The 26,052-nt window shown below is 35.2% G+C and overlaps 3 protein-coding genes and 2 pseudogenes across 5 annotated transcripts; 3 read left to right on the top strand and 2 right to left on the bottom strand.

Moving 5' to 3' along the window:
- On the top strand, positions 1-3,535 carry LOC110782816 (aldehyde dehydrogenase family 2 member B7, mitochondrial-like; annotated as a pseudogene).
- A 1,241-nt stretch (positions 3,536-4,776) lies between these two features.
- On the top strand, positions 4,777-9,136 carry LOC110782931 (benzaldehyde dehydrogenase, mitochondrial). 2 transcript variants are annotated; one of them, XM_021987205.2, is made up of 11 exons: positions 4,777-4,835; positions 4,916-5,026; positions 6,594-6,728; positions 6,824-6,966; positions 7,052-7,205; positions 7,329-7,558; positions 7,752-7,841; positions 7,941-8,114; positions 8,190-8,327; positions 8,435-8,634; positions 8,762-9,136. In XM_021987205.2, the coding sequence occupies exons 2-11, from the start codon at positions 4,951-4,953 to the stop codon at positions 9,033-9,035; spliced, it is 1,614 nt and encodes a 537-aa protein (XP_021842897.2). In that variant the 5' UTR covers positions 4,777-4,835; positions 4,916-4,950; the 3' UTR covers positions 9,036-9,136. The 2 variants fall into 2 exon arrangements, with proteins under 2 accessions (XP_021842897.2, XP_021842899.2); XM_021987207.2 differs by having other exon boundaries at positions 4,784-4,835; positions 4,931-5,026.
- A 778-nt stretch (positions 9,137-9,914) lies between these two features.
- LOC130466689 (uncharacterized) lies at positions 9,915-10,071 on the bottom strand (annotated as a pseudogene).
- A 3,983-nt stretch (positions 10,072-14,054) lies between these two features.
- On the top strand, positions 14,055-19,589 carry LOC110782932 (benzaldehyde dehydrogenase, mitochondrial). 2 transcript variants are annotated; one of them, XM_021987209.2, is made up of 11 exons: positions 14,055-14,322; positions 16,667-16,801; positions 16,891-17,033; positions 17,130-17,283; positions 17,442-17,671; positions 17,822-17,911; positions 18,127-18,300; positions 18,395-18,532; positions 18,662-18,799; positions 18,897-18,958; positions 19,082-19,589. In XM_021987209.2, exons 1-11 carry the CDS (start codon positions 14,256-14,258, stop codon positions 19,353-19,355), a joined length of 1,605 nt encoding a protein of 534 aa, XP_021842901.2. In that variant the 5' UTR covers positions 14,055-14,255; the 3' UTR covers positions 19,356-19,589. The 2 variants fall into 2 exon arrangements, with proteins under 2 accessions (XP_021842901.2, XP_021842900.2); XM_021987208.2 differs by having other exon boundaries at positions 14,070-14,322; positions 16,664-16,801.
- Positions 19,590-22,388: 2,799 nt separating this feature from the next.
- Positions 22,389-24,853, bottom strand: LOC110782933 (probable xyloglucan endotransglucosylase/hydrolase protein 33). Its single transcript, XM_021987210.2, has 4 exons — positions 24,543-24,853; positions 24,204-24,304; positions 23,878-24,086; positions 22,389-22,904 (listed from the first exon to the last, which is right to left on the bottom strand). Exons 1-4 carry the CDS (start codon positions 24,820-24,822, stop codon positions 22,496-22,498), a joined length of 999 nt encoding a protein of 332 aa, XP_021842902.1. The 5' UTR covers positions 24,823-24,853; the 3' UTR covers positions 22,389-22,495.
- Positions 24,854-26,052: the final 1,199 nt, after the last annotated feature.

The following is a 26,052-nucleotide window of genomic DNA, read 5'->3' on the forward strand; positions in this document are numbered from 1 at the left end:
TAAGCGTTCTAGTTGGAGGAGTCGAGAAAATTAAAATACTGAACGTGCTCGGAGAACCCTGTAGATAATCTAGATCTTGTAGATATTTACACAATATAAAAACACAAATGCAATGATTCCAAAATCATACTTAACTTAAAATAAGAGTAATAATCAACACTTTTAAATAGTTGGCTTAATCTGATGGGCTCAATAGTTAAGTAATTAATGAAGCTATGCAGAAGTTAATAGCTGCATTGTAACCTTTTCCTATATAAGTTCAAGTACTGTGTTTGTAGCAGAGGACAAGAGGCTGCAAAATGGCAAATCAATTGCTCTCATCTTTCTTTTGTCGCGCACTGGTTTCTTCAACTCGTTCTACTCTTTTTCATGGTACTTCTTTCTTCTTCTCCTTTTCTTCATGAACTTATGGTTTATATGAACAAGTTCTTGTACTTGGAACTTGAAATATTCTGATGTTAATCTGCTGATATCTACCCTAGTTAGTAGTTAATCTATGTTGACAAGATGTATGATCTTCATTTTTCATTGTTATTATTGCTCTAGTTTGGTGAACATGATTGATGTTGCTTCAAAAATATCAAGTATTTTCATGGTTTCCAATGCATATATTTGACCGCTTATATCTTTAAATACTCTGCACTCTATTATAAATGAAGAAGATATTTGAAAAGTATTCATTTCAAGATCCGAAATGATAATGTATTTTCAAATTTTATAGTAGCAACTAGCAAAAATACAATCGAAGTTTTTAAAGTTTGTTGCACTTATCAAAGAGCGGATGAGGCGTTAAAAAAGAATTATACTTTCTCTGATTCAACATGATTGGCTATTAGGATGAGTTATAGTAGTAAATTTGATCTTAAGATCAAGTCCTCTTTAGTAGTCTTTGTATTTGGTGTACATCAGTTTTATCTTAACATTCTTAAGTAAACATGATTTTGTTTAAGACTAATGCTGCGGCTTCTATAAATGTTTTTAAGGGAGAGCTTCTCAGTTGAGAAGAGTTATCTGCAGCTACAGCACAACTTCTTCCATTGAGGAACCCATCACTCCGCCTGTAAAGGTGAAATATACTCAGCTTCTTATCAATGGACAATTTGTGGATTCAGCTTCAGGTAAGACTTCCACTGATATATTAATCAGTAGAAAAGATTTACTGTGCGTTTAAGGTAATTCAAGTTTCAACATTTTGCTGCGTTTTCAGGTAAAAAATTCAAGACACTTGACCCTAGAACAGGAAATGTGATTACTGAGGTTGCTGAAGGTGATGCTGAGGATATCAACCGTGCAGTTGCTGCTGCTCGCAAAGCTTTTGATGAAGGGCCTTGGCCTAAGATGACAGCTTATGTAACTTGCTACTCTTTTTATCCTTTGACATTGTTTTTCTTTTCACTAAAGCTTCAATTTTGTTACTAATTCTGATACTTTAATTCTACAGGAAAGGTCAAGAATCCTGTTAAAATTTGCTGATCTCCTTGAGCAGCACACGGATGAGATTGCTGCCCTCGAGACATGGGACAATGGAAAACCATATGAGCAAGCTGCTAAAGTCGAACTACCAATGTGTGTTCGTATAATGAGATATTACGCTGGTGGGTAAATAAGCTGTTTTAACCAAATTAAAGTATATGATTTTGTGTTTAATTTGTTGACAGTTTTTCCATGTTCAAAATTTTATCAGGATGGGCAGATAAAATCCATGGTCTAACTGTGCCTGCTGATGGACCATATCATGTGCAAACCCTCCATGAACCAATCGGTGTAGCAGGCCAAATTATCCCATGGAATTTCCCACTTCTTATGTTTGTATGGAAGATTGGTCCTGCCTTAGCTTGTGGCAATTCCATTGTTATGAAGACAGCTGAACAAACACCCTTGACTGCCCTTTATGCAGCAAAACTTCTCCATGAGGTAACTATCTGATACAGTGATAGGTCCTTTTAACTTCATCTATTTCACACTATAAAGAGTAGAGAATAGAGAATAGATTTCATTGCAGTAGATGATATGTAAAAGTAGGCAATCTAATCTATGTTGCTCGTGTTTAACCTTATGAATGTTGTGGCAGGCCGGACTTCCTGATGGTGTCCTTAATGTGGTTTCTGGTTATGGTCCTACTGCCGGTGCAGCTCTTGCATCTCACATGGATGTGGATAAGGTAATAACTAATAAACAACGTATATACATAAGTGTTTTATATATATGAATGTACTCCAAAAACAAGAAAAGATAAAATTGATGTTGCATTGTTGCAGCTTGCCTTTACTGGATCAACTGAGATTGGGAAACTGGTGCTTGAGATGGCAGCAAAGAGTAATCTTAAGTCAGTGACTTTGGAGCTTGGAGGGAAATCTCCTTTCATTGTGTGCAAGGATGCTGATATAGATCAAGCTGTTGAACTTGCACATTTTGCCCTCTTCTTCAATCAGGTTAGTCTGACTAACTTCTATAAAATAAATCAGTCCATTATTTCTATGCTTTTTCATATATGATAGCTCAAAGGATATGATCATGATGTTCCCATTGCTTTTACAGGGACAATGCTGTTGTGCTGGCTCTCGTACATATGTACACGAAAGTGTATACGATGAATTTGTAGAGAAAGCTAAGGCACGTGCCATAAAGCGTGTTGTTGGCGATCCATTCAGGAAGGACATTGAACAAGGTCCTCAGGTATACTGACAGTTCTAATTTCTTACTAGCACTGTATAAGAAGTGGATGAAATGCTCACTTTTCCTGGATTTTGTCAGATCGATTCAGAGCAATTTGAGAAGGTGATGAAATACATAAAGATCAGGCATTGCGAGTGGAGCTAAGCTAGAAACAGGAGGAGAACAGTTAGGTTCAAAGGGATACTACATTCAACCCACAGTTTTCTCCAATGTCAGTGAAGACATGTTGATTGCACAGGATGAAATATTCGGTCCTGTTCAATCTATCCTCAAGTTCAAGTGAGTTCATTCAATTCCTTTAAATCTAAACACCCATTTTTTATTATTACTAAATCGATCTTGTGTCGTCTGATCATATATAATAATGTAGGGACCTCGAAGAGGTGGTTCGAAGAGCCAATGCTTCCCAATACGGTCTAGCAGCAGGAGTGTTCACACAGGACATAGACACTGCTAACACCTTAGCTCGGGCCTTAAGAGTTGGGACGGTTTGGGTGAACTGCTTCGATATATTCGATGCTGGGATCCCCTTTGGTGGGTATAAGATGAGCGGACAAGGAAGGGAGAAGGGAATTTACAGTCTCATGAATTATCTGCAAGTCAAGGCTGTGGTTACTCCTTTGAAGAATCCTGCATGGCTTTAATATGTCTGAAATAAAGAGGAGCAGAGTTTCTGCCTTAATTTTTATATTTGTTGGTCATTGTGTATGGTGTGTAATACTAGTTGATCGATTTTGGTAGGTTGAAGTCAATGTGCAAAATGGCAAGGAAACTTAGGAAAGAGTTTAATTTTTAGGCCAAGTTACATTAAGGTACAAGCACACAAAGAAGAAATAACATGGTTATGCACATGATATAATCGGTTGAGAATGGAAAATTGCCCTTGTTCAGAATCATCTATTTACAATAGGACGATGATTTTCACTTCTGTTCCTCAAAGTTTTTTACCTTCACTATTTGCACGGACTCAAATATAATACTTAAGTACTTAATCACATTATATCTAATTCGGTTATGTGAAAAAGTAATTATACTTTGTAAATATTTGATAGTTTGAATACCTACACGAATAAAACAAGATTTTACGTGATAATGTTTTGGCGTAATTCAATATAATAGCGAGACGAAATAGTGGATAGAGGATAGCCACTATCATCTTCTGAATTTGATGTAAAGTAGCAAGTAGACGAAATAGTGGATCGAGGATACCTTTTTGATTTCATGATACTCCATATTTGCTGGTGGTTTAATTATAGTAATGTCCAAGGTACTAATTAACTAGCTGATGGGAATATTGAGCTGTTGTCTGCTGATCATTCCTCCCTCCATTTTATATTACTTGTTGTTAAGTCATCCAAAGAAGGTTTTTGTTGATAAGACTCTGTTATGTTCAACTTATTTACCCGTAAAAAATTAATAATTATTCACTTATTTTAATTTAGTTTACAAAAACGAAAAATAAAAATAAATAAATAAATGGAACAGAACATAAACATAAGTTTCTAAGATCGTGCGAAAGAATTTATAAATTGATACTCAAAATCAACATGTGCTAGTGTGCTAGTGTATCAATAAAAATTCTAAGAGAACAAATAAAAAGCAGGTCTTTATATTTTAAGCAACTGATAATAAGAACTAAGAAAAAAATAGCCAGATAATATGAAATGAGGGGAGTACATAATTTTTTTTAAGGGGGGAGTACGTAGTCGAAATATAACAACTCGTCAACTATAGATAAGAGTACATGCCTGGTGTTCGCTAGAATAACACAAACGCATATGTAAACTTGTAAAGAACAAGCCATTCCATAAAATATTATTCGATATAAATCGTTTATTTTAGTTATTACGTACCTTTACAAATAAAAAAAACATAATCCATGATTCCATGGTTTTTTGAGTAATGTCATATTTTTTATGCAAGCGCATGTGTTCTACCGAGTAGTATTTTACCGGCGCTAATGTTTATTGTTCGTCCTTGTCCATTATCTAAATTGCGGAAGTATGAGTAAGTCATTGTTTAATCTTTCCCACTAATCGATAATTAAAATATTAATTTAAGGAAGTAGATAGGAGTTAATTATAGCAGCATTTTCTATATAAAGTTGATCACTATCAAGAATTCAAAATGTCATGCTTTGGTGTCTACAACTTCTAGTGGTGAGTTGCTAATTATGTCTTCACTTTTACTCTTTTCCCATTAATTATCTCATTAATTTTCTGCTAATCAAGTTAATTAGTTTTGTGTTTTATAGCAAAGGCAAAGAAAGTGGCAATGGCAAGCCAAAAGATCTCATCTTTCTTATCTCGCACATTGGCTTCTTCCTCCATCCGTTCTCTGTCTCAACAAGGTACTTTCTTGCTCAAACTTGGTTTTTATTTCATGCTTTAGAGATGAAATTGCTACTTACCTCTCTATTAGATGGATAAATTATTTTCTTTTATTTTCTTTTAGTTTAGCTTTGTTTTTCACTCGAATGATAAATCTCAGAAAAAATTAATTAATTGCGGATAGAGGAAGTAAGCCGGTCATAAGTTGTGACAAGAATTACTTCGTCCCTTTGAGCTTTTGTTTGTGAGGTTTAATACTAATCATTATAAAAGGGAGGTAGTAGATCTCAAGTTTATCAAGCTCATGTAAAACCAGTTTTATGTAGGAAGAGATCTATTTTGTTAAAGTTTTTGAACTTAACTTTTGTAATGCACTAGTAGAAAAAACCCCTGTTGCAACCCCTTGTTGCAGCGTACATGTGTTAATACGCTTCAACAACCAGTCGGTCAACGCGGGTCAAACCCTTTAAAGGGTTATTGCAGCGTACAATTTAATTGTTCCCTGCAAAAAAGTTTGTTGCAGCGTACATTTTAAAAGCCCGCTGCAATAGCTCGTTTTTGTTGCAGCGTACTTGTGAGAGCCCCCTGCAATAACCCGGGTAAAAAAAATTTCGCTGCAATATTCGTTGAAACTAATTCAAAACAAATTAAGCATCTCTCACTCTCAACTCCCTTCTTCTCCCTTAACTTTCCCTGCGTCATCCCCTCAAAAAAAAACCCTTTCTCTTCGTCGGTGGTTCTAGCCTCCTCGCCAGAGGCCACCTATTAGCTTGCTCGGCCGTTTTGATTCTGCCTATCATTCTGCCTTTTGATTTCGATTCCAATTTCACAACTAGGTTTTGGTATTGTAGATGTCGAGTTGCAATTTCTAATCAATTGGAATTGCGGAACTTGATTTTGGTGGATTCATACATTTAATTTTTTTTGTTTGTTTGAGTCCTATTCTTGATGTGCGGAAAAGGAAGGCGGTTCTACTAGATATGGAGTATAAAAGAATAAAAGGGCACGTTACAATAGTTTTTAAAACCAAAGTACTCTGTATTTCGAATGTCGTACCTTATAATATTGTAGTTTGTCTTTTCGTACATGTGACATATAAATTAAACCAAAGTTATTTTGAACGTTGTACCTTATAGTTAGTAGTCTGTTTTACATGTGACCTATTACAGTACCGGTCCGTAGAGCATGGAAAGTATGTTGTGATCTAGCAACAAGAATGTCAAAATCATTTCTCTTGTGGTACGGCCTAGTAATTAAGATTAAATCTTGTGTGATTCAAGGCTCAAGAGAATGAGATTGAACATCTATACGTGTGTGTTTACATGTAAGTAGTCCCACACCAGAGAAGACAATAGTTGGTTTTACTCCCTAATCGATGTGGTAATACAAGGCACTCCTAGTTCTTGAAGTTGAATTTTAACCACCAGTTTATGATGTTAGCTAGGCTCGTGTTTCGATCTGGCTTTTCTCATAAAATGAAGTTAAAAATTGATTGCAATGAGCAGCTGAGCTAATCATAAACATACCCTCTGTACAAATATATGGTGTTTTAGATTAATGTTGCGCCTATTCACTGTATTTGTTCAGGAAGGACTAGTCACTGCAGAAGGGTGGTGAGCAGATACAGCACAACTGCTGCAACTGAGGAACCTATTACTCCACCTGTTAGTGTTAAATACACTCAACTTCTTATCAATGGAGAATTTGTGGATTCTGCATCAGGTGTGTTCTTATTATGCGCGATACTATAAATGACTAATCAGAAAGAAATATAATGTCTACATTTCTGAGGATTAATGAATTTCCATCTGTTTCAGGTAAAAAACTCAAAACATATGATCCTAGGACAGGAAATGTGATTGCTGAGGTTGCTGAGGGTGATGTTGAGGATATCAACCGCGCAGTTTCTGCTGCTCGCAATGCATTTGATGAAGGGCCTTGGCCTAAGATGACTGCTTATGTAACTAGCTTAGCCAGTTTCTTTTCATCTGACATTATTTTGTTTGGAAAAGTAATATAATTAATTCTGAACTCTTATTCTTCAGGAAAGGTCAAAAATTCTGTTCAAATTTGCTGATCTACTTGAGCAGCATACTGATGAGATTGCTGCCCTTGAGACTTGGGATAATGGAAAACCATACGAGCAAGCTGCTAAAGTCGAATTACCAATGTGTGTTCGTCTAATGAGATATTATGCTGGTGGGTGTTATCATTGGCTCTTTTTCCCCTTTTCACAGAGGTCTACTTTAACCAATGTGTGTTTGTCTAAGAACATATGTTTTGTGTTTTTGTTGATAATTGTTTGATGTTGAAACTTCTTAGGATGGGCTGATAAGATACATGGTCTAACTGTTCCTGCTGACGGACCATATCATCTGCAAACTCTGCATGAACCAATAGGTGTAGTAGGCCAGATTATCCCATGGAATTTCCCAATTCTCATGTTTGTGTGGAAGGTTGCACCTGCCTTAGCATGCGGGAATACCATTGTTCTGAAGACTGCAGAACAAACCCCGTTAACTGCACTCTATGCTGCAAAGCTACTCCATGAGGTACTTACTCTAAGCAAGGCCCTTTTGTTTTTGGCTTAATTTCAATTTCAGGGCTTTTTTTTCAGTTAAGTTCAGTTCAATTCAATTCAGTTCAGTTCAGCTCAAAAGGACAGGGTTTGCCCCACTATGGAATAGAAATGTATTTGGGTCAGAATTTTCTGACCATAACAGTATGGCATATATCCTGCTGCAGGCTGGACTTCCTGATGGTGTAGTAAACGTGGTCTCCGGATATGGTCCTACTGCTGGTGGAGCTCTTGCCTCTCACATGGATGTGGATAAGGTAACTCTACATCTCAATGTCCTCAAAGGAAAGAATTAGTACTGATTAACATAATATTCATTAACATATATAGACTAACATGACATTCTAATTTTGCAGCTGGCTTTTACCGGATCAACTGTGACAGGGAAACTAGTGCTTGAGATGGCAGCAAAGAGTAATCTAAAGCCAGTGACTTTAGAGCTTGGAGGGAAATCACCATTTATTGTTTGCAAGGATGCTGATATAGACAAGGCAGTTGAATTAGCCCACTTTGCTCTCTTCTTCAACCAGGTTAGTTGACTTCCTAGATCGGGTTTCATGGGTCAAACACAGACATTTATTTGGTCATTTCTGTTGGTTTTTCAGGGACAATGCTGCTGTGCTGGGTCTCGTACATATGTACATGAAAGCGTACATGATGAGTTCGTTGAGAAAGCAACAGCACGTGCTATGCAGCGTGTTGTTGGTGATCCTTTCAGGAAGGACATTGAGCAAGGTCCTCAGGTAAGCCAATGTGGATCATAAAAGACACATTTGCATATTCCTTCCTATATATACACATATATGTATACATGATGTTTTGTTTTTTTCTGTATTGTTGCCTGAATCAGATTGATTCAGAGCAATTCGAGAAGGTAATGCAATACATAAGATCAGGTATCGAGAGTGGAGCTAAGCTAGAAACAGGAGGAGAAAGGTTGGGGTCAAAGGGTTATTACATTCAACCAACTGTTTTCTCTAATGTCAATGAAGACATGTTGATTGCACAGGATGAGATATTTGGTCCTGTTCAATCTATCTTCAAATTCAAGTGAGTATTCCCTTCTTTAACTGTTCAATCAACCAAGTTAATTAAGAAACAACCTGTTGTTTTTTCTTATAAATCGTCCAATCTAAAGAGTATGTATGTATGTATGTATGTATGTATTTACTTGTAGGGAATTACAAGAGGTGGTGCAACGAGCCAATAACACTCACTATGGGTTAGCAGCAGGAGTCTTCACCCAAGACATAGACACTGCTAATACATTAGCTCGAGCCTTGAGAGTTGGGACGGTTTGGGTGAACTGCTACGATGTTTTCGATGCAGCCATTCCATTCGGAGGGTACAAGATGAGTGGACAAGGAAGGGAGAAAGGTATATACTGTCTCCAGAACTACTTGCAAGTCAAGGCTGTGGTTACTCCTCTGAAGAATCCTGCATGGTTATAATACAGTATCAAATAAAATACTGTTGTTAAGTGTTCTTAATTATCTTCTGTATTTCTCACCAACTTAGTTGGTTTATAATAAAAGAGATGCCATTTTGTCTACCTTGATTTAATTTTCCATTAATATATATTGAAAATTGAGATTATTTATGTGTGTGATGGTGCACCTGATTTTCGGATACATATAAGAAATTTCACTTATGTCTGGGCAATATTTATACTCCCTCCGTTTCTTTTTGTTTGTTACGTTTGGACTTTTGCACGTTTATTAACGTATAATAAAGATTTTTTTGCTTTTTCATTAATAAAAATAAACCAAAGTAAAACCTCAATCCACTAATCATTACAACAACCAATAAGATTGTTTGATTTATCAAAATGAACCAATAATGGAAAAACACAAATATTGATAACTTAACCTACTTGGGAAATTGTAAAGAAATTTAATGAGTTGTAAAAATTAGACCAATTAAAATTAAAGTTTGGCACAAAAAATGGTAGTATAATAAGTTTATAAAAGAAAAGATTCTTCTACGTAACAAACATTATGAAACACCCTAAAATAAATACGTAACAAACAAAAAGAAACGGAGAGAGTATTACCTACCCAGCCTCTTAGCATTGAATTATAATTATGTTTGGCTCTAATTGCATTGGCAATCAACTATTGGTATAAATTCCTCTCAAATTATTGTCATTTAATCGTTATGGGAAAACTTGATTAATAGTGGAATTGATCAACACTGTATAAGACTATAAGGTTCCATTGAAATTAAGGGAAAAAACAAGAAAAGGAAGTTACAATTTATCATTAGTAACACTGATCAAACTTACCAACAACAATAAAAACCAAACTAAATAGGGAGTAAAAAAGATTTGAAGTCTGTCAGACAACCGTGTGATCTTCCTCAAGTTCATGGGAAACTGAGGAACGATCATCTATAATTCATCCACCAAATTTGGTTTTCTGTCTCTTTAGAACTCAAAGATACAGAGGTACGAATACTATAGAACAGATCCTGTTCAAGTAAGGTCGTGCTATGTATACTTAACTCTACCGTTTATATAGATGAAGTCTTATTTCTAAAATATAAATGTGGGATAAACTTATAGCACCAAGGTTCAGCACTCAGCAGTGAAGTAAGTTTTGATAAATAGACATATAGTATGATCTCATCCTCAACACTTTTCAAAGATTCATATGTCTAGCTCAAAAAATTTCATTGCTTATTCAGATTTACTTCAGCTGGAGGCGGGCAAAAATCTGCACACGGAAATATTATGTTTGTGTAGTTATATGATTCGTTTGACATGGAGAAATTTGTATTAAAATCGCAATAAAATAAAATCAAAGTAAAGTAAACACAATTTCAAACAGAAGGCCTATAGCCTTGAATCATTAGTAGTTTGGTACCCTACACGACTACACGTTAGTGAGCGGGTCTCCCTTTTCATTATTGTGTTTTCTTGTTGTGCAGCTACCATATCTGTTTTTGGTATTAGTGAACAATGGCGGTGTGTCAAGGACTCAAGGGTGGGCGGCCGATCACACAATTTTTAAAAAAACGTTTACGCCTTATATTTATTAGAAAAAGTAAATTAATACAGACTAAATAAATGTTTTACTAACATGTCGACATCCAGACATCCGTTTCAAAATTTCAGGCTCCGTCACCATTAGTGAATGGTGATGAATGGTGAAGATGCATATACAAAATTCTGCATTTTAAAAACATGCATAGAATATTATTTTATTCTTATCTCAAATAAAATCTTTGCCAACTAAAAAGTTGCATAATTGAGATCAAGTTGAAGCTGGAAGATCTTTTTTCTTATCCATGTTTTATACGTAGTACGATGGTCGATGGCCACCAAACACATCCACGGGCCATAGGGTTATCATCAAGATAAGTAATTTGTAAGATACTTCTTCCGATTAGAAATAATTATAACATTTTTCTAAGCTGTACGTGTTTTTAATTTTTTTTTGGGAATCACCATCAGTGACGAAGGCAGAATTAGAACTTTAAGGATATTTTTAAAGGGCTTGCGGAACTTTTTTTCCCTTTGGGGTGTTGGTGCACCCCATGCACCTTAGTGGCACCGCCACTTATCACCACCATTTACGGGCACTATTTATTTTCTTTGTCGTAGAAAACTTACCAAAATAAGAAATAGTGCAACTGTGATTATGAGATTTTCAAATACAAAAATGGTGCAATTATCTCTATACATATGAGGTAAGAAACAAGATACACTTGATGAGAGAACTGTTAAAAGTTTATTTTTCCTGTTCAAACAAAATAAGTCGAGATAAGTTAAAGCAAAATAATTAAGTTGAATCAAACAGAGCCTCATTGGATTGAAGGCCAGTACATAACTCATTCAATTCATTTGTATGGTTGGATGACTAGTTATGAATATTGAAATCTTGTTTGGGGTTTTGCATGGATGAAAGTTGGGGTGGCCCTTAATTGGCGTTTGAAGTTTGTTAAGAAGCTGATTTGTATTTTTGTGTGTTTTGGTTCTTTTATTTACCTTGGTTGTTTATTTTCTTATTGTGTTTCCATGCATTAAATTGGGGGATCTTGTAAAGTTGTAATTACCTACTGTGGAGGAAAGTCTTCAGGGTAGGTTATTATTAGAAAAAAGTTACTGCAGTAGGCAGGCTCATTAATTCATAATTACTTATTATGAACTTTTTGATTCATTATTAGTCATCCCAGGAAAAATACTGGTCCTAGTTTTATAATCTACCCATTTTGATATTCATATTTGTTAATGTTGTTATATTTTATTTTGTTTTGATATCTCTAATTATGGGTAAGTAAAATATAAAAGTTGAAGCACTAAGAAGGATCTTAACAACATTTCTCGTGACACATTTAACTTTACGCATAAATGACAAATATGGGCCAAAATAGAGTACTACGTGTCTACGTATATCGCAAAGGGTAACTTGTGTAAATTTGTTTATTAACGCTGGATTTATAACTTATAAGGGGGTGTTTGTTTAGTGAGATAAGGAGGAAGGGACACATTTAGAGGAGTAGGGATAGGAGGAGGTCTATGCCAAAGAAGCTTCTGTTCAAAATGGACGAAAGTAACTCTTAGTGGTACTCATTAATTTAATATTGGTATTGGTATGCCAATACACTATTAAGTAATACCAATACGAGTCATTTGCGTTATCGGTACTGACATACACTTTGTTGGTATTAATAAAGATTGTATTGGATGACTTGTGTCCAATTTGATCACAAACCACTTGATGTTTAGAAAATCTCACGGGCATAGAAGAAATCTAATGTTTGTCTAGGATGATGGGAATAAGAAGGGGATAGGGATATATATGGACAAAAAAACCTTTTATCTCTATAATCCTATATCTAGATGGAGGAGAAACTTTTGTGTGAGACCGCCTCACAGGCCTTGTTGGCAATTTTGTTGGCATCCCCGTTGGCATCCCCGTTGGCACATGTGCTGACGTCATGGTGGTCTTACATGAAAGACCGCCTTATACAAAAGTTTGTATAGATGGAGTGGTACAAAGTACCCCTTCCGTCTCGCAATACTTACACCGTTTTGACTAGACACGCTTGTCAATTCACAACTTTAACTATTAATATTTTTAACTACATATTATAAAAACTTATAAAATACCAAGGGATTACACTTATCTTTTCCTTATCCCTACACGGCCACACTCCGGAGTAATTCTATATCCTTAGCCCTACTTTTTTTTATCCCTTTTATATCTCCGTCCACACATCAAACGCCCCCTAAGAGTAAAAGTAAAAGATAGAATTTTGTTTGACATAAAAGGAAGGTACGAGTATAAAAGGAACACCCATGAATTTAAAAACGGAAGATAAATTGAGATTATACATCCCCTTCCAACTTTGCTACTTTGGGGTTGTTACAAATATTACTCCGTGTGTCCTTGTCCCAAAAGATATCATTTCCTTATCCTACAAAATATTACGGAATTTTTTTATTGGTTGTTACAAAGTAATAACCAATATAAATACGAATTGTGCAACAGAGAACTCAGATTATTGGGTTGTAATTAGTAAAGTGAAAACTTTATTGGATTGTAATTGGTAAATTTTCCTATTAATTAATAAATCTTTACAAAATAAAGTTACATTTGATTTGTCAAGGTCCTGTTCTATTTACCTTATTTCTACCAATTTCATGAAAAGCAGTTTTGGTAAGATAAGTTCAGTTCAATTTAAATAAGATAAGTTGAGGACTAAAATAATTTATACCTAATATAATTTTATTAAAAAAAAAAAAAGTGATAATTTATACCTAGTATTTAAAAAGGAAACCATAGATGATTAAATGACACGTCTCATCAATCCCAATCGTCCATCCATAAATTATTACCTCCTCTGTCCTTAAATATAGCCCATTGGTTGACTTTTACTCTCCTAACACGTTAATTTGTCTCTTAATATCTCAAATAATGTATAACTAAAAGTTATAAAAAATTGATATTTAGAAAATATACGACGATACGAATCTAACGTTACCCCACATGACTACAACTTGTTTTACGTATTAATTACAAAAATGGTCAAAGTTGTAGTGTGAATAGTGTAAAAATAAAATGGTGCGACATTTAAAGAAGTGTATTTTTTTTCAATTTTTTTGTTTGTGGTTTGTTATACGAAATATTTTATTCTACAGCTTCAACACATCTTCCACTTAATCTGCCTCATTCAATATCGATTCTATATTGATTAACCTCTTCTACTCCATCTCCCCTTTAACACTCATTATTAATTCACATTCTAATTTATATATTTTGTCAACTTTCAAACTCCACCTCTACATAAATTGTATGTTCCCATTCAAATCATAAGGCCTCAATAAAATTAACACTTTATAAAACAGCTTAATAATCATTATATAATTTTCGTTATTTGAACGAGCTCAAAAGTTAGTTAAATTAATAGTTACGGAGTATGGAGTACAAAACAAAATCACATTTGATTTGTCTAAAAACTAGTAGTTGTTGGTAGACTGGTAGAGTGAGTTGATTCCCCACGCACCTCCTCTCCCCCCACACTCTTTTCCCACTCTTCCCTTCATTTCTTTTCACTTCAATCCCATCCCCTGCGTTTTAGGGGATCATCATATAAATCCACTCCATACCATAAAAAAGGAGCAAAAAGGCACAATCTTTTTCACTCTCTCTCCTAAGTCATTTGAAATGGCAAGCAGAAGGATTTCTTCTCTCTTATCTCGCTCACTTTCAACTTATCTCACCTCTCCTGTTGGTAATTTTCAATAATCTACCCTTTATATTCCCCAATTTTGATTAACTTTTTTTGTTAATGATATTTGTTTCTTTGATCTTCTATTTGTTTTTCGTGGGGTTTGTTGTTTTTTTTTTCTTTTCACAATTTTGTTTAGTTATTTATAGTAAATTCCTCTGTTTTTTTCCCTTCAGAAGTTGGCAATTTATTTCAATTTTGTACTTTTTATGTTGATTATGGGTTTGTTATTCAATCTGATTTGTTGGGTTTGTTGATCACAGTCTGCTGACTGTTCATCTGTTCTTGGATTTGAATTGGACCCCATAATTCTGGGTTTTTAGGAAAATGATATACCCTATGACCCTATTAAGAAGTCCGGATCCTCTACAAGGTACAGTTGTATTTAAACCATACAATTTAAAATCAATGGCTCATATTGATGAGAAAAAATAGGGAAATTTTGGAAAAATAATATATGAACCAATTGGTTTTTCATTCAATGGTTGATATGATCAAACTCTACCTTGTAGAGTTATTTTAGAACTCTAGAGGATCCAAAACCTCTATTATGACAGTTAAACTCAAACATTAATAACACCGGTCGACGCCGCCCTTGGTTTATATGATGTTGGTTGATGAAGAACTATATTTTCAGTTTGTGTAGTTCTCAGCCGCCTAAGAGGACTCTTTACTCTTGAATGTAATTGTAGAATTTTAAGATGTATTTCTTTGGTCAATGGAGGTTGTTGAAGGTTTAAGGTGTATAAGTTATCACTTTCCCTACTTATTTATAGTCATTATCTACACTTAATCATTTACACCATCCTAAAACGAATGTCACATTTTCATATTGTTCTTGTGAGTCCATTCCGATTAGTGGCTCGTCGGCCGTCGGCTAGTTGTACTGGGAGTTCTAAGTTTCCAACCAAGTTGGTGTGATTTCAAGGATGTGGTGGGGGGAAATCAACAATGAAATGTCAATTATTTCACAAATGCAAAATGATTTGGAGGACAGAAATAAGGCAAATATTGATCTTTTCTTGTATTTTATCATATTTGGCTCCATTATAATGGTATCATTATAGATAGTGCTGGTCTTGAACTGTGTGCCGAGCATTTGTAGTGACGTGTATGGTTCTGATTTTGATCCCCCCTCTTGCTTGTTGTTATGTAAATATGTAATGCAAACAAGTAATATGGAGTAGGAAAAGTTGCTAAAAATTATCACATTTGCCGGGTTGATTGTAATTGGCCTTCATCATTGTATAATGTAGCATACACATGATGATTAGAAGTGTTGCGTGAGTACTAGGAAACTCTTGGTGCATCTACTGCTTTCCTCAAAATAAGTTGGAGAAGTCTTGTGTTGTACAAGGTTGACACACTTGCTGTCTTTCTTTAAAGTAGTGTAGTGTTAGGTTGACACCCTATTTCGTGTACCCCACCAGGTTACTTGTTGGATGGGTGGTTAAAACGTTTGCTTTTGCAAATGCCTCCTCCTGGCCTTCGTCAGATTCTTTTAATTTTCTCATCAGACGAGTATTCATCATACTTGAATTCAGCTGTGCTTGTTCTTGAACCAATGAACAGGAGTTGTATATCCATTCTAGAAGAAATATGGGATACAAGCTAAGCCTTGTGCTTCATATTTTAACATAACATTTTGGAGAGCAATGATAATCCGATGCCATGAAAGCCACAGCTTGGGACTAGATGTTCTTTTGCCTTTTTAATCAAGGGACTAGGCAACGTAGGCATTCTTGAAATTTAAGTTTCCATCTTGGAAAATTTAAGTTAAGACTCACTTGACACAAACACAAGGAGGAAAAACATAGAATGACAAAGGTTTTGCCTCCTGCTTTAGGCCTTTTGAGTGTTTGCCCATTGAATTGTAGGTTACAAATGAATAAAGAGATCAAGAGACATGGAACTTTTGGTGATTCACAGTAGCTCTAGGGTAATGTTATTTTTAATATTCGTAGACCAGAGTGATGCTTATTAGCTTGCCATACATCATACAGAATAAATGACATAATTATTTTTGTGCATCTATAGTCGAATCCATTTGTAGACGTGCATTAGTTAAATTTTATGTATATGTACGTAGTAACTAGTAAGTCACTAGATTTTGGGGTTCCGGTTTGAGATTCGGTGCAGTATGTGATTTATCAGATTTCTGAAAAGGGGGAACTGCTTTGATTAACATTCGGTGATGTACTGCTTTGATTTCTAGTAACCATTTGTAACATTTTGGCATTCAGAGAAGACTATTTCCTGCAAAACCTGTATCTGTTCTTTCAATGATCAATGAATTAAAATGTCTTGCCATTGTAATTATTAACATCATCTAATTTGTTTTAAGTAGGGAGGACTTCTTGTGTCAGAAGGGGACTTCAAAGATACAGCACTGCTTCTGCTATAGATGAACCAATCACCCCACCTGTGGATATAAATTATACAAAGCTTCTGATTAATGGCAAATTTGTCGATGCAGCATCAGGTACGTACTTTCAAATTTCCTGTTTAGCTACCTGAGACAAATATGATACGCTTCTGTTAGACTGTTACTAATGTTTGTGGTGATTTCAGGGAAAACATTTCACACAGTGGACCCTCGGACTGGGAAGGCGATAGCTGATGTTGCTGAAGGAGATTCCGAAGATGTGAACAGAGCAGTCTCTGCTGCTAGGAAGGCGTTTGATGAAGGACCATGGCCAAAGATGACTGCTTACGTAACTAACTAAATTTTCTCAAATTTTGTGAGATTATACTCCAATTTCACATTATGAATACACCTTAAGTCCAACTTCTTTGATGATTTACTGCAGGAAAGGTCAAGAATTCTTTTGAAATTTGCCGATCTTATTGAAAAGCATAATGATGCAATTGCTGCTTTAGAAACATGGGATAACGGAAAGCCCTATGAGCAAGCTGCCCAAATTGAAGTACCAATGGTTGCACGCCTTTTCCGGTACTATGCTGGTTAGTAAATATACTCCATAATCACTTGATTACCCCCTATGACAATTTCTTTTAAATTAGTAACTTACCAAGTGATCGGGGTTGCATTTCTTATACTTTCTGGGCTTAGAACATGTTACAATCGAAGAACTTAATTGTGATGGAATTCTGATCCTCAGGTTGGGCGGATAAGATACACGGCCTCACTGTTCCTGCTGATGGACCATATCATATACAGACTCTGCATGAACCAATTGGTGTAGCAGGGCAGATTATTCCATGGAACTTTCCCCTTCTAATGTTTGCTTGGAAAGTTGGACCTGCATTAGCATGTGGTAACACAGTTGTTATCAAGACAGCAGAACAGACTCCTTTGTCAGCCCTTTATGTTGCCAATTTATGTCACGAGGTACACGATTATGTTAGCTTGTGGTAACTGTTCGTCATTTTTATTTGTGAGAGAAATGTAAATACCGAAAGAGAGATTTCGTGGAAAATGATAATCTTTTTATTTATTATTATAGTCTCAGACAAATACTGATGACTTGTGTCGTGGCAGGCCGGAATTCCTCCAGGAGTTCTAAATGTGATTTCAGGTTATGGCCCAACTGCTGGTGCAGCTCTCTGCTCTCACATGGATGTGGACAAGGTAATTAGGAATGCATTTTCTTCTTTTGGTGCTCACCAAAACTTGTTGGAAACCCATTTTCTGAATCGTTGTCTTCTGAATGTTAAAGTTACATCATTCCTTCTACCAATTGATAAATAACGTTGTAGATTACGCCTATTTTCTTTTGTAAATCATTTTATGCAACAGTTTGTTGTAGATAATGCTTACTAGTTTCGACCTATTATTTTCCACAGCTTGCTTTTACTGGATCAACAAGCACCGGAAAGCTAGTTCTTGAATTAGCAGCAAAGAGTAATCTCAAACCTGTGACTTTGGAGCTTGGTGGGAAATCTCCGTTTATAATATGTGAAGATGCAGATATAGACCAAGCAGTGGAGACCGCTCATTTTGCTCTATTTTTCAATCAGGTCTGAGGGGGGAAATCCATTTGTATGGGCTGGTTTCTGTTGCTGGTTTAAAAGTTCTGCTAAAATTAGAAATTTGTTTGCTTCACTTCTTCAGGGACAATGTTGTTGTGCTGGGTCCCGTACATTTGTCCATGAAAGTATATACGATGAGTTCGTAGCTAAAGCAAAGGCGCGAGCTGCAAACCGATCCGTTGGAGATCCATTTAAGCAGGGCATTGAACAAGGTCCTCAGGTAACTATATCATAACCTCTAAAAATCTCGTCTGACTATATTTTTCCTGGTATTTATTTGCAAGTAACCATTCTGTTCTTCGGATTTTTTGTTTGATCGTGTTTATGGTGGCACTGTTGGATTACGTAGATTGATCCTGAGCAGTTTAATAAGATTCTGGGGTACATAAAATCTGGTATCAATAGTGGAGCAACACTGGAAACCGGGGGGGACAAAATGGGCTCAAAGGGCTACTATATTCAGCCCACAGTTTTCTCGAATGTAACGGTATAGAAGCCTAAACTTGCCTCACTTGTCATCACTTTTCATGACTATAAAATTCTATCATATGATCCATAGCTAAATCAGTTACAACTGGCCTCAGGATGACATGCTGATAGCAAAAGATGAAATTTTCGGTCCGGTGCAAACTATCTTGAAATTCAAGTGAGTTTTATTCAGATCCTGATATTAACATACCTTTTATTCAGATAAAAAGGGAAATATATACATACAAAATGATTGCCAAATGTTTTCCTTAAATATCGTATGTTCTCGTTGTTTAATTAGGAGCATAGAGGAGGTGATACGTCGAGCAAATGCATCTGATTATGGTCTAGCAGCTGGAGTTTTCACTCAGAACATTGATACTGCTAATACTTTATCACGCGCTCTTAAAGCTGGTACGGTGTGGATAAACTGTTACGACATTTTTGATGCTGGAATCCCTTTCGGTGGTTACAAAATGAGCGGCATTGGTAGAGAGAAGGGAGAATACAGCTTGAGAAACTACTTGCAAGTGAAGGCCGTTGTGACTGCGTTGAAGAATCCAGCCTGGTTATAGACCATGGAAACGATTCTGTTTCTAAAAATAAGAGGTTAAGCTCAAAGCTGTATATGCTTTATTAGCTAATAGTTACGTTGATGGTAATTGATGATGGTGATAAAATCCTTATCTGTAGAATGTTGATGTCGATAATTTTGTTCTTGAACAATGCCGGAGTTTTGAGTACTTACACGTTTGTATTAGCAGTATCCATTTTCGCAACCTTAATAAATTCTGGGTTTTACTGTTTTAGTAATACTCTATCCTCCAACCAAAACGTCTCCAAAAATGTCAATAACTTTCCAAAAGGTTCTCCCTTGATTTCGTACCAACAACTCATTTGATAAGATAAACGGAGAATCTCTGTGAGATTTTTGCTGTAGATGTGGGAGACCAGTCTTGAGGAAATGTTTTCCTGAGGTTCTTGATCTCTATTTCATTTCTTTCATACCAACATAGAGTTGGCTCAAGTGGTAAGCAACTTGATGCCACTTAAGGGAGGTCTCGGGGTTCGAGCATCGCCGTATGCAGAAATTCTAGTTGGGAGACTCACCCTCCATAAACAAGGTGTGCGACTCGGGTCGAATCCGGATATAGTCGGAGCTAAGCTCCGGTGAACCGGGTGTGCTATACGTAAAAAAAAAAAAAAATCATTTCTTTGATAACATTCAATAATTAAGCAAACACCCTATAGAAGTTGTCAGCAAAACCTACTTATGAAGTAAGGAACATTGTTGAACGAAATAAACAAAACGTTCCCTAACGGGAGAATAATACAATGTTAATTAACTAAACGTGTAATATTTGAGAGGAAAAGTTAGCCAACTCTAAATTTAATCTAGAAAAGTTAACTAACCATGAAAATTTTAGAAGTCTTAATTTATTACTCCGTATGAAGTATGTTTCCAATTTTACTACAACTAGCTTTTGAGCCCGTTCAAAGAACGGACAGTTATATTAGTGGTTATTAAGCCGTCTTTTAAAGTGTTAATTTTATTGAAGGTTTGTGATCTTGATTAATGGGAATATATAATTTATATATGAGTTAAATTTAAATTAAAAAACATATAGGTTAGATGGTAAATTAATATTGAGTGTTAAATATGGAGATGGAGTGGAAGAGGTTGAATGAATATATGAACTAAATGGTGAATTGATGTTGAATGGGGAAGATGAAGGGGATCAGGTGTTGAAGCTGTAAAATATTTTGTATAACAAAATGAAAAGGTAAAAAAAGAAAATTATGGAGGAAAGATGAAGTGACACGTGTTATCTAATGATATTTGAAAGATGGGTGACACGTGTCATCTAATGATCTATGGTGTTCTTTTTTAAATACTAGGTATGGATTGATTCAGATGAAGTATTTAGATATCAGTAATTACTACTCCAACTAATATTATCGACTAATGACATGTTTAAAGTATGTAAATCACACAAGGGTTTGGAAATTTTAGGAATCATAAATTCATAATTTTATATGTTCTACGATATATTTTTAGGTGTACCAATGATGTCTTGACCTAATGGTTAAGACTGAGAGCCTCACAATAGGTCTCAGGTTCGAATCTCTCCGCCCCAATTTTGTAACTTATATTGCCCTCTTGGTTCATTCGCACAAAAAAAAACATATCTTTAGATGTAATAAAGATTGTTTTTGCCTATTTAATACTCCGTTATTTTTTATTTTAAAAATGGGCAAATAAAACGTCATTTAGTACATTCAGCTCTAGTTATACTCGGGCACGTGAGGTAGAAGTTGATACTCTCAAAATATGGTTTATGATATGGAAAATAGTGGGGGATTTTTTAATTGAATGTGAGATGATGTGGGTCAAAGCTTTTGGTAGTGGAAAGAAAGATGTATACGGAGTAAAATATTAGTGGGTCCATTTCATAAAAAAAAACGTGACAATTAAATTGAGACGTACCTAACGTTTCTAAGTCAGTTTTCTTAAAGTTACTCATAAACTACTGGGATGCGAAAGGTATGCAAGGTGAGTTTAATTAAACCATACTTCCTCCATGTTTTATTTCTATCACTGCTGGCAACGCAAGACGTCAATCATTAATAATTTTAATTATCTATATAAAAGTTGATATTATAAAGCTATACAATGAGACAATTCTAATATTATTTCACATGACTATATTTTTTATTTACGTATAAATCAAAACTAACGGTCGATAATCAATATAAATTATATAAATAATGTCAAAATTAAAAACACCTCAGAGATACAGATGAAGTATTCATCTTGATCAACTTTATATACCCACCTTTATTTCTTTTGAAAAACTTCAAAAGATTTCCAATCACTTTCTATTACCTTTAAGATCGTATAATAGTCAACTTATGGAACACCGCAATTTCGTTCAAGCCCAAATTGCCCCCACAAAAAGGATTTCAGGAATCATAAGTATTTTGTGATCCAGCTCATTAGATTTATGTTCATCTTTTAGTTCAATAATATTTATAGCTGTCTATGATTTAGACATTATTATGTTTATAAATTAAGTAGATACTTAACAGTTAACAACAACAAAATGCATGCTAAAAACAAAAAAAACTTTACTTTTTTAAATTAAATTTCATGTGGAATCGCAGTAGTTTCTTTGTTTTTATGCATAAACTTTGTTGGATAAAACTTTACTACTATTAGAATCTATGCCAAAAGACAACAAAAGAATCGCAAACATAAACAAGTTGTTACACTGTTTTCAAACAGTTCACGTATGATACAACAGGTATAGCTAAAGACCACGGAATATTTTAGAGAGAAAAAATAGTCCGTTCGGTATCACTATCAATTTTCAGTTTTTGGTGTTATGATTTTGAAACTTTTAAAGTTACATGTATTGCCGTCACGTTGATTTTAAAATTAACAACAAAAACTGGAAATTAATTTATGTGGTTTGCATATTTTTATTTTTAATTTTCCAAAAACAGAAAGCTGAAAACAAAAAACGATATAGAACATGACTTAAATTGCCGATTTCAGAAACTTGATTTTGATACTATTTGAGTATTTTCAAGTCGAAGAGTAGTAATTACATAAATAATCTTCACCCTAAAAATTATATAATAATGGGATAAAAAATGTTACAAAAAATATGTATATATCAAAAAAAAAATAAAGAAATTAATTGAATCCTAGTTATTTTGTGGTGCATTCTGGTGGTAAAACATTGTACCTATGTTTATCTTTACAATAAGAGTAAATCATTTGTTTGCTTCTTGCCCATTGAAGTCCCTGAATTTGTTGATTTGATAACTTAACAAAATCTTGGCCATCAACTGGGTCCAAACTTGATGGACTACTACTCTTCGAACACGATTTACCCGAAAGATCCTTCGGGTCGTATGCGCAACCGGCCATCTCCATTTGCCCTAAGGAAGCGGTAAACGGGGCGTACTTATAGTTAACCGGGTATTTTCCCCCGTGGGTCGCCCACGGGGATGCATCCCATATTGTGGCATAAACAGCCATAGGTTTTGATGGATAGGATGAGGAAATTGCTGGTGTGTTTTGCACTTCCCTCACTGGGATATTGTCCACTAGAAACCTGCATTTCGAAAAAGAAAAGGTTAAAAACATAAAATTTCATCGTAAAGTATTACAACTGGTTAAACTAGTTGACATCCATTAAATTAATAATTTTGTTATAAGATACTCCCTCCGTCCCGAAATACTCGACCCGGTTTGACCGGCACAGAGTTTAAGGGACTTGAATTGACTTATTTAATTTAATAGGAGTAGTTGATAGTGGAGTATTATTTTAATGTAGTTAGTGGGAGGTGGGTTGAGAGGTGGGGTTGGGGGAGAGTAGGGGTTGAATTTTTAATTATTTTTTGTATGGAGTAGGGGGTAGGTGAGTTAATAGGGGTGGAGTGAGAAATAATATAATATTGTTAGAATATTTCCATTTTTAGAAACAGGTCAAGTATTAAGGGACGACCCGATAAGGAAAACAGGTCAAGTATTCCGGGACGGAGGGAGTAATGTAATTACACAAAGAAATACCTCATTTAGCCTATATGTAGGTGTCAGTCATGATGTTGTTTAATTTCTTCTAGTAGTTTGTTACTATGTTGCTAGACATTTAAGGTATGTGTGGGGGAGTTTGTGTCTAGTTGTTTGTTATGGGCAAGTTCAAGTGATACAATACAACTCATTTTGTTTTGGCCATGAAGTCCACAATCATGCAACAACCTTACCAATAAAATTTTATTTACATTTGTTACTCTTATTGAGCTATGACTTTTACAGCACCGTTGCCGATTGAGATGCATGTTTTTCTCCTAATCGATACCATAAAAGTCAATTCAAGTACTTTAAAAAATTAATTATTTTACTGTACCGTTGTTTTAAATTTCCTACCTGTTTTTTTATAAAAAAAAAGTTGGAATGAAGATTGGTTAGAAGTTAAAGCAAGTTGTCAAGTAACACAATAAGCAATAATGTACAACAAATTGAATTAAATGACATGTAGTTTTCTGGTAGGTATAGTATAAGCTTAGAGGTTGAAGTTTGCTTACACAATATGATGACTATTCCAAATGATGGTATATTCATGAAACTCTGTAGTCGGGTCGAACCATAGCCGAAACTTCTCTTCTCTCCCTGTTTTTACACTTCCATTTCCGTACATGTTTGTTTGCAGAATCCAATTCCTGCTTTTCTGATGTCCAAGTAACTCGAAGTCAATCTCATCATGGTTGTGTGGGAAAACATCCGAATTCGACATCTGGTGGCGAAAATGAACACAAAAAAAAAATTAATTGATCCATGATTAGTCCGTTGGATAGTTATATATTGTGCAACCGTTGTATTCTACGTGGTACGACCGTACGGGAGGACTTACATAGAAGGCAACAACAACACCAGAGGTGAAACCAGAGGGAAGTTTGATAGCTGCACTAAAGAAACCATAATTGTAGTGATTCTTTGAAGCAAAACCTGCACCTGTATGTTTTGATCATGTTAGATTATATTATTATAAAATACACCGACGAATTAAAAATCATAAATAAAACGTATAAAGTTCGTATCCACTGCATAAGGGAACTGATTTTGGCACACTGTCTTGTGAGTATAGCATGGAAAACAGTGTTTGTTAAAATCACTCCCTGCTGCATAAGGCTCCCGCGATTTAGCGCAGAGTTTGGGGGGAAGAGGGGAAAAAATACATGAAAAGAATTACCAGTTTTTTTGTCTAGGGAGATCTTAGCATTAGAACCATTGGCATAAATTTGGGCATTAGAGTCTCCAAATATTTGTGAGTAGTCCCGGTCGAAGGAAAGGTGAGGGAAGAGGCTAGTCAATCGAGTCGAGCTCGGCGGCACACCCTGAGCAGTGACTATGGTGAGAAAATTGCCATGGTTTGAAGTTAGGAGTATGAATGTGTACAAAATTATGGGTTGTAAATAGAGGAAATTGGTATGTAAGTATGCCATTTTTGTGTGTGTTTTTGAAAGAGTCATAAAAACAGAGGAGCGTGGTGTTGGACAAATAAGGTTGTGCTCTATTTATATATTTGTACACAAGAGTAAAGAGGCTGCTGGAGTGCTGACATGGCGCCGCTGAGTTGGCGCAAGCTGGACTTTTCCTTTTTTCTGTTTATTTATGTCATTGTTGTTTTATTGGATGCAACTCTTGGTACTTAAAAGAAAACAACTCACTTGATTTTGTGTATTCTCTTCACGTTATTTCTATTGTATCATTAAAAAAAATAATTCAAAATCAGATCAGATTTGACCTTCTTCTTTCTGTTTCTCATTGCCATATATTTGTAATTCTGTATTTGTAAATAAATATGAAAATTAGATATTAAAAAAAAAATGAAAAGGAGGTAAATAGAATGTATATCAAATTTCAAAATTGCTGTCAATTATGATCATTAGATATGAAAAATTTCTTTTCTTATTTACAGTGTGCTTATCTAATGAGCAAATATACAAGTCAACGCTTGAGAGTAGAGGAGGAAAGTAAGAAAATCCCCACTTTTAATCATAAGCAGACGATAAAGCTCGAACTTGTGACCTCACAGACAGTTACATGTGAGTTCCCTGACATCTTTATCAAGCTTGAAGCGGCAAACCTAAATCGACCACTCACGTAGCTACACAAGTAACACAACCGGCCACTTGAATCGGTCAATTCAGGGCTAGCTAGGTATTATAATCAAGGTAACTGTGGTGGATACTTCTTCGATAGTTACATTCTTTCTTTTAATTGACACAATTTCAATTATTAAAATAAAAAGAAATTGTACTTGGTATTACTGAATCGTATAATCAAACTCAAGCAAGTAGGAAATCTAGGGATTGGAATGCTGGATTGGGTATGTTTGGCTAGAGAACAAATGCACGACATTTAGGACAACTAATGCTGATAGCTATAGCCTATACGCCTTCTGCCAAGCGCGGCAAGCGGCAAACATATACTTTCCTGTTTTTAAAAGATTGCCTCATAACCAAACTCACTTTATTAAGAAATGGTGGTAAAATAAACACATGAATTGAAAAAATGGACCCATTAGAAAAAAAAGATAGAGAGAAATCAAGTGAAAAAATTTACCATTTAATATATGGAGCAAATTTAGAGGGACATCTAGAAAAGGAATACGAGACAAATTTTTAGGGAAGGAAAGAGTGTGAGAGTATAAATGTATAATTAGGGGTTGTTTGATTGATCGTGAGAAGTAGAACTTA

This window comes from Spinacia oleracea, chromosome 1 (assembly GCF_020520425.1).
Source record: "Spinacia oleracea cultivar Varoflay chromosome 1, BTI_SOV_V1, whole genome shotgun sequence".
In the NCBI taxonomy this organism is placed as follows: domain Eukaryota; kingdom Viridiplantae; phylum Streptophyta; class Magnoliopsida; order Caryophyllales; family Amaranthaceae; genus Spinacia; species Spinacia oleracea.